We start from the raw sequence: 13,152 nt of genomic DNA on the forward strand, positions 1-13,152 counted from the left end.
AATAATAATAATAAAGTTGTTACATGGCTCCTCTACCAGCAAATAATCACGAAAAGTTATCCGTTAACCAATCACCTTTCCGCAAACAATAAAATCTGATTGATTGTTACCTATTAAATCATACCTAAACGAAAGGTTACAGCCATAAAGTGGCAATTCAAATTATTTGGTGCTCTAAATCAACTGGTCAGTATCAGAAATTGCCACGATCTCTTCAGGTCACACCTTCGTTAGGAATCCTTATTCATCCAAGAGGAGAATGTTAATAAACTGAAGAAGCTTACATCATTTAAATTGTATCTTATCATGAAGGTTAAATATCAACAATCAACGTAACATTCTTAGTAATAGATCATTTAGAGGTGACAATGCCTTATTATCTGGTACTAAATGCCAAGTGGATCCGATCGATTAAACTGCAATATGGCCTCTTGTCTAAATAAATCACCATCATCACGTTTTTTATTTGATATTAGAAGGTTAGACACAATAGACAGAAAGCTCAGAATTTAAGTTTTAGTTGGTTGTTTTTTGTTGGCAAGGGGTATCTGAAATGTTGATGGAACCAATGATTTTTGTAGGATCCCAATCCGACTATGATATTGAGTGATGGTTGTCAGTCAGATGGTAGATAGTTACTTGGCTCGCAGCCAAGAAACTTGACGATTAAATAATTACTGGACATTTCTTGAGTATATGGAAAACCTGTTGCTTTTAGTTATTATTTTTATGTTGAATAATCCTTTTTATTTAATAGTGTGAAGTGATGAATTTCTAATACACTTAACTTTTACCTATTGAATAGCATCTATTATCAAGTGAGATATATAATTTCAGTTATCAGGTTACCTAACCAATTATAATCACTTTGGGTTAAACGTAGAGTTTTTTTTCATGTCAGTAGACAAATATGATCTTGTACACTATTCCCAGTCTATTAGTGGGAATGTAAGAAACATAAGTAATTAAAGGGGTTGAAGTTCAAAAACGTTATTTTATGACTAGATAGTTAAGTAAATACATCTAGTGAGCTACAGTGAATCGATGGCTACGTATGGTGTTAACAATCAAATATTTGACTATATTAGGTTGACTCATTATCTCTAATATCCAACAATCTCCACGACCCCCTATGCTAATATTTAAGAACTATTGAAGCATTTTAATACTGCTAAGCCTCAATAAAGGACAATCGTTAGGGTAATGGCATTCAACGTTCATCATCCCGACAAGCTGAAATCATTTCTAACAATTTTAAGCTGAGCTATGTAATGTATGCTGATACAACCATTATAATCAGAGATGGATGGTGGCTATTAGAGGAATTCAGGACACACGTTTCGTCCTGTTTTTAACTTTTCAGCTGCACTGCCCCCAAATGCCTTGGTACGGCCAAGAGTAGCGAGAGTCCGCTCTCCCTCTTGAAATGCTCCCACACGGCCACGAGTATATAGCCTCTGCCAGGGAAGTCCTACTCACTGCCTTCTCGTGGTGGGGGTGTTGTTTACGAAATTGAGAGGACGAAAACCAAATGTATGGCGCTTTGACCGGGTTGGTGGACATGGAGAGTCCATATAGGGGAGTTGGAAAACCACAATTCCAAACCAATGGTGCACATGGGCTCCAGTATCCTGAAGGAACAAATGGCGTATGAACCAATTGTTGGTCACCGGCCTCCATGGGACTACATCTCCTTACGATGCTTCACTACCTTGTGAATCAGACCTTCAGGTCGGAGGCTCTGGGTGTGGCCTCCTAATAAAACCACCTACTTCGGTTAGGGCACCCGGGCAGTATCCTATCCTTCACACATATCAAAAGAGATTTGTGTGGCGCATATATATTTGGTGCGTCCTTGTACCAATATCTGTGTTAAAATGAATAAATAAATAAATGTCGGCTGGACTCAGTAGCTAAGTGTATCACACAATGACGTTTGAAGTGAATGATACTGGGTTCGAGTCTCGGTGTGATCATCAACTCTGGGATCCAAGTACATCCGGATGACTAGTCTAAAACAGAATGAAACGCGTTCTGGCTTCCAATGGTAGCCACTACCCATCTCTGCTTATAATGTTCCTGACTTAAGGCAATTTCGAGGCAGTCTTTAAAAGATGCACATACACCAAAAAATGATTGACTAATCATAGTCCTAAACGTCAATCGGAGGATTCAAACAACGAATACAAGATGAAGAACACTGACACAGTTTATTGACTTAGACATTTTAATATTAGGTTCATTGATGTTTTGTTAACCAATCCATGCCAACATTCCTGTTTATTGTGATACTACTAATTATAAAAGTGGAGATTAAAATACTATCAAATAAAACTAATTCAATAGTTCAACTTACTAATTCAATCGTTCGAAGAATGATGTTATCCATTCAGCAATATCTTGCAATGCTCCGAGTACAGAACGAATCTTATTTAACTTTGCTGCTAAACTGGTTTTTTTATCTTTCTAAAGTTATAAAAGAAAAAAAAAGAAAGATGGAAGACTTTGACAGAAGAAAAAAAGGAGTTTCATTCAAGTTTATCATGGATTTTATCAATTTTGATTGATTTTTATAATGATACTTTCAATCTATGACGGAATAAAAGCATTCAGCAGCGCTATTGCAAGACATCTCCTTGACACAAGACACGAAGTCGATATATTGAAGTCCTTCAAGGTGGACAACAAATAATCAAATTCAAACCTTTTGAAATTTGCCGAAGCGATAGCAATCAAACGTTTAAAACCAGATTTTTGTATACAAAAAGAAACAGTAATAAATCTTTCTTTGTCCTGGTAACATTACCCTCCCCCCTTTTATTTATTACGTCATTCCAACTCTTTCTGAATTTTATAATTACATCATTCATAACTGACCAATTTCAATTCATATCTCTCTTTATTATCATTAGTCTATTTTCAGTTACTTAATTACACAATCATCTAATGTTTGTTTACTCCTTGAGTTCTAATCAATATTTCGGTGTTCTGGAACCTTCCCTCCTGAACTCTATTTATTCGAAACAAAATTTTTATGACCTCATTAACTCGAACGAAATCTTTGCTACATCATGTTACATATATTCATCCATCATCACCATCTGATGTATAAGTATGCCAATATCTATAATAACTTTAAATTTCAAATATTTTAGGTTGTAAAGGGACTGATGAGAACCTAACGGAATAAAATGATTAACATATTATTCTCTACCAACCATTGTTCTTGTTCTCTTTAAAATAATAAAGGGAACTATGTGTATGAAATATACGTGTATTATAACAGATTACTTAGAATAAACAAATTATATAGAACAGAATGAGAAAAAGTTAAACTTTTCATTCATAAACCAATATGCAATAATGGACAACCGAGTATCCTTTGTGACTTTATATCTTTCAGTCATATGCTTTTGTGATATTAAGTCTATCAAGTTTATTAATTACTCATATTCATACTAATAAGTTATTGATTAATAACCGTTGTGAATAATTCAGTCCTACAAAATGTTATTTATGGTCCGACTAGCTCAGTGGTGATGTATCTGACTATAATACTGGGTCATGAGGTTTCTAATCTCACTGAAAGTAACAATTTTCTTTGAATTATAGATGCTCATTGCTCACGAATGACAACTATAGTATAAAAAATAGATCCAAAATATTCTGCTAACTGATTCCAGCTACCAAATTACATAGTGTTGGATAAAATAAAGAAGAATTCATAATGTAATGAGTTAGGGTTCATAATTCCAAAGTGTTTCGATCAAGACGATAATTAATAAAAAATAATCTAAAGAACAATTAATTTAATTTTTAAATATATTCATGAAAAATACCAGTCAACTATTTAGCCAGGAACAACAATGATCTTGGCAAAAGTTGTATCATTCTCAACTACTATATTTAACGTTTATTTATTTATTTAGTTATTTATTTATTTATTTCAACACATAGATATTGGTACAAAGAGGTACCAAATACATATGAGCCACAGAAATCTCTTTTGATATGTGTGAGAGCTGTGATAGTAACCAGGTGCCCAAGCCGAACCAGGTGGTTTTCTTAGGGGGCCACACCCCGAGCCTTCAACCTGAAGGTCTGATTCACAAGGCAATGGAGCTACGTAAGGAGATGCAGTCCCATGGTAGCCGTTGATCAACAATTGGTTTATACACCATTTGTTCCCTCAGGATACTGGAGCCCATGTGCACCATTGGTTTGGGATCCGGTTAAAGCGCCATACATTCGCTTTTCGTCCCCTCATTTTCGTAAACGACACCCCCACCACGAGAAGGCAGTGAGTAGGACTTCCCTGACAGAGGCTATATACGCGTGGCCGTGTGAGAGCATCAACCGAATAAAGTATTGAAAGAAGCACTGGATGAATGTTTTGACTAAGTTTCGAACTCTCCGTCCTGAGTAAACACAAAGCCTAAAATGGGTTCGAACACACGAGGTTTACATCTTATAGTAGGCATGAAATCAATTAGTTTTTGAGTAGTAAGTTAAGAATTATAATTTTCTTACTTCAGTTAATTAAGGATGATTTCGGTAGTTATCTAGTTCTATTGTGAGGATACATTAGCTAAATAAGTTAAAACTTTCAATTCAGTATTTGATACTAATTTACTTAAAATGGATAAAGAAATATTTTTCTGGAAGTAACCACACGATCTGTTGAATAATTAAAGATTGAAAATGATTGACACCTATTGATGGCTTATTTGCTGAAGATCCCTAAAACTGGCATAAAAACTATGAATGATGATTAATGCTTTGTTTTCAATATTTGTTGAAAAGTTATTAATTTATGATTAAGACCGTCTAAAACACATAAATCTATTACAAAACCTGTGCACTTCTTCATTCTTTTCTCTTAACATTCCCCTCTATTGATAAGGTATTTTCAAAACAACTTTCCCGATAACTTGTACTTTATAAAGTTTAACTGAATAATTAAAATGAATAAAGGGTTTTGTGGATATTATAGGGATTTTAATAGCTGAAATCATGAGTGAATTGAAGCTAGACCACCGTGGATAACCTGGAATCACTGGACGGCCGTTTCGTCACATTGTGAGGCTCCTCAGAAGTAGCATTCACGATCCCGCCTCGCGAGATTCGAACTCAGCACCTATCGGTCTTGCGCGCGAGCACTTAACCACCAGACCACTCAGACGGTGGGGATCCAACAATGTTAATCTCTAACTTCAACTAATCCACGAAATTGAGTGACACATCCACCATTGTCTTCAGTCAGTTACTATCTCACAACAGACCCAGTTGAAATCCACTGGTCACTGCTTCTCACTAGAACTCCAGGATATATCTCTTGAAGCCAGTCACTAGTGAGCATATGTTGATTAGTATCAGAAGGGGTTTTGCGGATAGTTGGATGCCAGCCAGTTCAGAGGTCTAGAACGTAAAGGTTTTCCATGTTGGTCTAGCTTTAATTAACTCATGATCTCAACTGTTTAAGTTATAACTTGTTGTGTTTCATAAGAGTTTTAATATGTTGTTGAGATGAGAAATCCACTACACTTTGTCAATGCATTGTCATGGAGGCTAAAAAGAGTGTATATTTTGAAACGTTTATTCTTGTGAATTAAGTATTAAAACCAAGGTCAAAAATAAGGTAATTACTTTTCTCTTTAAAATTGCTTCATCTTCATCATCCATATCAGAGTAGTCACCATAAATCTATAAATTGTGGTCAATATTTATTATCGCAAATTAAATTTGTTACCTCTGGATCAATGATATCTTCATCGTCTTCATTCTAAATAAGAGAAAATTTATTGGTTTCAGCTAGATTTAATTATAATAAACAGTTGAACCTACTTAAATATAAAGGTCAGGATGATTTGGAGTAAAGTGTTCAGTCACAACCGGTTAACAGCACCATTCTTTCTCACTTGGTAGATACTGAACATCATATCAAAATAGAGAAAGCTTTCTCTGTTTTATATCAAGTTCCAAAATATCTACCTCAAGGAGCTAGATTACGACTGCTTTACATAGCCGAAGCTATCTGGATCAACTCCAGAAGACCAAATTTATGTACCCGGAAAAAAATATATCCAGCCTATTTGCTTACCTTGGCCTACGACTGGATCACCGAATACTTAGACTGAATATTATAAACCTCTTGCCCCCTTCCTTCATTTTATTTATTTTCCTTACTATCATTATTTTTGATTATCTCTATCTTAATCTTCACATCCATCATTCCCAATTTGTTGACCGTAATTACCTTGATAACACCCTCCTTATTACATATTATATTCACACAACAATCTTATTATTATTATCATCTCAATTGACAAGATGAAATTCTCCTACGATGCCTTTTATTCACACAATTTTTTTGCATTTTCATTTTTGCTATAATACTATTATACTTATGGTGACTGAACACTTTACTCTAAATCATCCTGACCTTTATTGAATGACCTTTCTAATTTGTCAAATAATACAATTTTGAAGTACACACATATCGTAACAGATGCAAACGTGCACCATTTTTAACACATAACATTGTCAAATTCATTAATGCCATGCCTTATTTTTGCCCTTTGTAAAATACTATAATTATGGACTTATAACTGTAGAGCCTGATGATCGAGTTATTGAAGACAATTGTTCGCTCAAATATTCTTCAATTTTGAATATTCTATGGGGATTTTTAAACCTATTAAAATACTTTTCAAAAGTTTTACGGAAAGTTTAGGTTGATTTATAAATTTCACAGGTTGAAATCATGAGTCAATTGAAGCTAGACCACCATGGAAAACCTGGAAGCACTGGACGGCCGTTTCGTCCTAGTATGGGACTCCTCAGCAGTGTTCATCCACGATCCCGCACCCCGCCGTTGGATGCCGGCTCAGTGGTCTAGTGGTTAAGTTGCTGCGTGCGAAACCAGTAGGTCCTGGGTTCGAATCCCGCCGTCCAGTACTTCCAGGTTTTCCATGGTGGTATAGCTTCAGTTGACTCATGATTTCAACCTGTGAGATTTATAAATTGCTAAGTTTGTATTCTTAACTTCCAAGTCTCGGAATTTCATGTCATTTGTCCCATGTTTGATTTATTAAACATAATTTCTTTGAGAAAAACTTTTAGACAGTTGAGGCATACTGAGAATACTCATTTGATACTGTGATATCCCGATCAGAATAATGAATGGTAATTGTTGGAATCTATTTCTGGACTAATACCATACGCATATTTTTATTGTATAATTGTTAAATAGCTAAACTATTCATATTCGTGTTCCTCTTATCATAAGCTTTATTTTGACCTATGAACTATTATTATACGATTTACCATTGTTGAGTTATACGCAGTCTATTAATTACAATCTCCCACATTCACAGTCACATTTGGCCAAATCTCGTACAAATGTTATTTTCTATTTCGTGATGCGATGTAATCTGTTTGGTTTGCATGTAAACTCAGTATGTTTGAAATACGTGATTTATATCGCAGAGGCTGAGACTGGCGTTCTAAACTTAACCGGCAGGGCTAGACAGGAAGCAGGACCAATAAGGACTCTAGACTGCTTGCACAGGTTTACGTGTCATTGATCCGGTCGATAATTTACTGTTCTCTAATTGACGGTATCATTCGTTATACATTGATAAGAGCACAAGCATATTAGTTATAGCAGATACCTCTTGTTTCAAGCAGGAATCAGGTAGATAAATTTTACCAGTAAACAAATACACGACAGTTTCCTTAAAGGAAACCAGATATTGATACTTGGGTAAAACTCTGAGATTAGGACTGTGAGTGAAAACTATTTATAAGCATCAAATTAGGATAAAACAACTGTTCAGTGTTACCTGGTCCCTAAACATCGCATCAGCTTATATTAATCAATTATTTAGATCTATTTTTAAAATATACTAATCTATCACAACTCAATCAACGTAACAAGCCATTTTTCACTTTGTTCACTCACCTCCTCACTATCTGAATCTTTAGATCTAGAAAATCGAAGAAAATTTATTGATGTTGGAGATAATAATAATGATGAAGTGGAATATATCCTTGGGACAATCAACATGATGATCATAAATAAAGCTAAGAAGAAACCAATCATATATGGTTGAAAATATAAAACAGCCAATTCAAATGTTATCAAACTGATTAATGATACAAATGGTCTTTCCCATGAATAAAGTTTATGAAAAGCTTGTCCACTTTTTTTTATATAATCTATATACGGTGTAAGACGATCAATATTGCGTTGTAAGAGCTACAGAATTTTGTTTTAGAAAAAAAATCAATAAAAGGGAGACAATGAAAAAACCATAAAAATGAGAACTATCATAAATGAACTCAAATCATAACTGAAAGTTTATGAGTAGTCAAAATTAACTAGTCGTAATATTATACAAGAGGAAATACTTGAAAATGAGAATATTTGTTATACTAAACTTTTAGTTATTTAATATTACAGTCAGTCAGTAACAACGTAGAACTTCGTACGTACGTACATCAGTTCGAGTTGCCACACCACATTAGCACAGAGATGCAGTTGTCGATTCAAATCCCGTAGTGGTAGAGGCGGTAAGAGTATAAGCATTAATCGGGAAGATTAGCGTTTGGAGATGTTATTTAAAGAGTATAATCCAGTGAGATAAATTTGGAAAGAGAAAAAAGAGACAAAGAGGAATAAGGAGATCAAAATTTGGGAGAACACAAAGAGTGGATGTACCTGCACAGTTGCAAACGATTTTGAGCCATGTCGTTCAAGGTCTCCAACCATCAGTTGCTATCATCTCCCAGTCCTCAACCAGCTAATCTACACCTACCAACATGACTCAGTCCACTTGTCAGTGACTTCATGGACTTGTGCCATGTTTTGGTCTGGCCACCCCTACCTTTCTTCCAACCTACTCCCATACCATTGAACATCCCACATCGAGGCATTCGGTGGTTGGGCATACGTGACACGTGTCCCGGCCATCTCAACTGATGAAGTTTCACTACTTCATCAATTGATTTGATATCCTTACCTAGTACCCGTTTCCTAACAAATGCGTTACTTACTCGATGGTCCCATGATATACGAGTAATGTTTCGAAGACATCTATGATCGCATACTAGTAACCTACCAATATCCTCTACTCCTACCGGCCATGTTTCACTGCTATAAAGTAGGACGGAACGAACTGGTACGCAGTAAACACGTCCTCTGGTTGATAGATGGATATCTCGCCTACGCCATAAATGACGCAAGTTGGTAAAAGTTAATCGAGCCTTCTGTCTCCGTGCTGAGATTTCGTCACACACCAGACCACAGGGGCTGATGAGACTTCCAAGATAAGTGAAGCGGTCGACACGCTCAACCACTTCACTCCCTATCATTAATTCGTGTGTCGATTCAATCCAATCCTGAAGCAACATTTTACATTTCGAGGGGGAGAATCGGATCCCGAACAGGTAGTCAAGTTAAATATCTCATGATTCTTTCACTGAACGTGACAGGTTTGTTTAGAAAATATCTGATAACTTGTACAGATGTTTACAAGAAGTAGCTAAATTAAACATTAACATTTTAGCGTATCGGTCAATACGGTAGAATTTCATTATTCTTGACTCAAATTCGCACTGTTACGTGATCTGCATAAATCATTCAGTGTAAACAATTTAATCGTTTTTTGATTACAATATTAGGTTGAAAGTATTTGTAGAGTTGTACTTCTAATTCTAGTAGTTGAGATCATGAGTTAATTGGGGTTATACCACCGTAGAAAACCGGATGCACTGGACGGTCTTTTCGTCCTGTTGTGGGACTCTGCAGAAGTGCACATCCACGATCACGCCTTGCGAGATTCGAACCCAGGACCTATTGGTCTCGTGCGCGAACGCTTAACCTCTAGACCACTAAGCCGGCATCCAGTTGTAGTCCTGTTAAATTACAAATTTTTAAAGTCGAAAAGCTAGATAAATGTTTAGTGCTTCTGTGGCCTTGAAAAAAAGTTGTCTTCATAAATCTAAAAATATTTTCATTGTCCTGCAAACAGACTTGTTCATATTCTATGTGATAAGTTCTGTTATAACGCTCGGTTTTACTTCGTCTAATGTTATAATGGTTGGGTTTCCACGTTTGCACGCATGGGAAGTTAATTTACCTTAGACGAATATCTACAATAGATTCCCTTACACTGTCTATTCTAAAGGACGTCAACACAACTCAGATCAAGAACACGTGATTAGCCTGACCATAACGTAAATATATATCCACACCGAAAATCCGACACAATCCAACAACAATGAACAATCAATAATAATTGAGTCACGTCAATAATAAGGATAGTGGAATATATAACTCATCTGACACCTGTCAGACTATCTATATATCTGACTCAGCAGACAATCAATCATTATCATTCTCGCCCACACATCAAGTTCCATTCGAATATTTTAATAAAACATCCATTACCAGTTTCAATTGAGTAAGGTGACAATCTATATTGGAACGTAATATATCTTCCGACTGTACGCTTGAACTGATTTCCTAAACTCTTCAAATATCCCCAAGCTAACTCTACACGACAATTTGAACATGGGAGAAAAGACGCGTAATATGGAAAGTACGCCTTACTCCGAGGTTAGTTTATTTATTGAAAATTCAGGGTATTTATAGCATTTCAGACGGCCTTGAACTTCTGGGAAGTTCCAGAACCCTACGAAACATAGCAACAGGCTAGGTAACCATCCAATCAAAAATGTGACACGTGACTTTTCACTTTTCAGGTGTTTTTGAGAAATTTCTATTCAGCGCTTACTGAATAAAATGTTCTCCACAGTTTTCAGGGACCCTTTTGGCTTTCTTCGAGTTTTCCGGGTCTCCCCAACAGAATAAAACATGTTTTTAGAGGTAATTCGAAATGTTATACCATCCATCAACTAAAAAAACATGTTTCTCAAAGAACCACTCAGCTACAAAGTCCATATTAAGTCGATATCAGGATCACCTGAGCATGAGTAATGAATATAATACTAAAATTAATTTGGACTGATAATGACGTTAGGCTTTTCGCTGTGACACCATTCAACTGAATTGTATTTCTAGAATTAATACAGGACTGTAGATAATGAACTGGAGGCCATTAAACTACTACTAATTAAGGTTGGAAGCCATCAGTTCGTTTTACTTGAAGTCTAGAAAACACCGTAATCCATCTGGGACTACTACTACTTTTCCAACGTATAAGAGGTTAAGTTGGGTAAGAATTTCCAATGGAGCATCGGTTCTTTAAAGATTACAGAAACACTAGTGTAGTAAATGCTAACTAGTAAAAAGACCTAGATTTAAGAGTTAATTTCGAATGTTTCCAATCATCTAACTCTAAAGTAGATGAACTATAATTTTTAATCATTCAGAATAATAACTATGTCCTAAATTTGGTAATTAATTGATGCCAAATTATTTTCGGAATTTGAGAAAAACTCACAAGTAATATATATACTTATACACTGATTTTCCAATATAGGGTTGTGGAGAGTATTAAGTTTTTGATTGAGATCATGAGCCGGTTGATGTTAGACCACTGTTGATAAACTGGAAGCAATGGACGACCGTTTCGTCCTATTGTAGGACCCCTCAGCAGCGCTCATTCATGATCCCTCCGTGGCCAGTGGAGCTACTCCGTGCCGGGTAGAGACAGGTATCTACCTCAGCATAATGGAAGATGATCGCGCAATTTCGCGGATTGGCTGAGGTTAGACGTTAACACTGCTGGATCCCGGACAGCTCGGTGGTCTAGAGTTCAGACGTTCTCACGCGAGACTGATAGGTGCTGGGTTTGAATCCCGCGAGCGGGATCGTAGATGTGCACTGCTGAGGAGTCCCACAATAGGACGAAATGAACATTTAGTGCTTCCAGGTTTTCCATGGTGGTCTAACATTAATTGGTTCATTATCTCAATCAAAAACATTGATTTTTATTAGCGTTTTTAAAGATAACAATAATAACCATTAAAAATATGAAGTCATCAAGACTGACTTACAGGTAAATGCTTCTTTGTAAAATCCTATAAAATAAAGTAATTACACGAATCACTCTCAATTAATTGAATCTCAGAATTCAAATACATGAGCATTATGCTTTACAAATCGTATTTTAATTCCAGTAGATCAATAAAACTGTAACTAGTTCCATGCTTTATTGAACTTCTGCTGAACAAATAATTATCAGATAAAAGTAATCAACTGAAGAATTTATGAAGATTACATTGAATTATAGATAGAATCTCTCCCGAATTGGCTCGATTACTTGAGAGTATGCAATCGATTTTTGCCTAGTATAAGATTCCGAAATATTGAATGCTCATGGCCATACCAGAGACTAAATACAGTATCATCAATTTTTGAGGCTAATACCTTACTTTTTGGTTACACAGTTAGAGTTTAGTTCTCCCATTAATTTAGAAATACAGCACGACAATCATCCATCTAAATCAATTACTGATTTTTAATAGCTGAACACAACATTCCAAAGTTGTTTTTGATTTTACTACATATTTATTATCATTATTATTATTATTATTATTATTATTATTATTATTATTATCTACAATCACTAAACTAGACTTTATTTCACTTAGAGAGTGAACTTTTAGTCAGTTCATGCTGTTAAAATAAACAAAACCTTTTTATTAGATATAATATACCGATTAAACATGTTAACACATTTTGGTTAAATCAACACACAATATACCTAATCGATAGAATTCGGCTAATCCATAACATTACTTACTTACCCCTGTTACTCCTCGTGAAGGAGCATAGGCCGCTCACCAGCATTCGCCATCCAACCCTGTTCTGGGCAATTATTTCCAGCTCCTGACAGTTCCTATTCATCCTTTTCATATCTGCTTCTATTTCTCGGCGTAATGCGTTCTTTGGCCTTCCTCTTTTCCACTTCCCTTCAGGATTCCAAGTTACGGCTTGTCTCGTGATGCGGTTGGATGATTTGCCTAATGTATGTCCTATCTATTTCCATCGTCTTTTCCTAATTTTCTCTTCAGTTGAAAGCTGGTTTGTTCTCTCCCAGAGAAGGCTGATGCTGATGGTATCCGACCGATGGATGTTGAGTATCATGCATAGACAACCATTTATAAATACTTGTACATTCT

General features: G+C 35.7%; 1 protein-coding gene across 3 annotated transcripts in view; it reads right to left on the bottom strand.

Annotated features, from left to right (window-relative positions):
• Positions 1-13,152, bottom strand: part of MS3_00010025 (uncharacterized protein) — a 77,760-nt gene that overhangs the window by 6,952 nt on the left and 57,656 nt on the right. For all 3 annotated transcript variants that reach the window (XM_051218354.1, XM_051218356.1, XM_051218355.1), the window contains 5 exons: positions 12,025-12,048; positions 7,964-8,260; positions 5,750-5,782; positions 5,647-5,703; positions 2,357-2,466 (listed from right to left, as the gene is read on the bottom strand). In XM_051218354.1, the coding sequence (XP_051072979.1) occupies positions 2,357-2,466; positions 5,647-5,703; positions 5,750-5,782; positions 7,964-8,260; positions 12,025-12,048 (521 nt within the window). The remainder of the gene's footprint in view (positions 1-2,356; positions 2,467-5,646; positions 5,704-5,749; positions 5,783-7,963; positions 8,261-12,024; positions 12,049-13,152) is intronic.

The sequence above is a fragment of the Schistosoma haematobium genome, chromosome 1, assembly GCF_000699445.3.
Source record: "Schistosoma haematobium chromosome 1, whole genome shotgun sequence".
Lineage (NCBI taxonomy): Eukaryota > Metazoa > Platyhelminthes > Trematoda > Strigeidida > Schistosomatidae > Schistosoma > Schistosoma haematobium.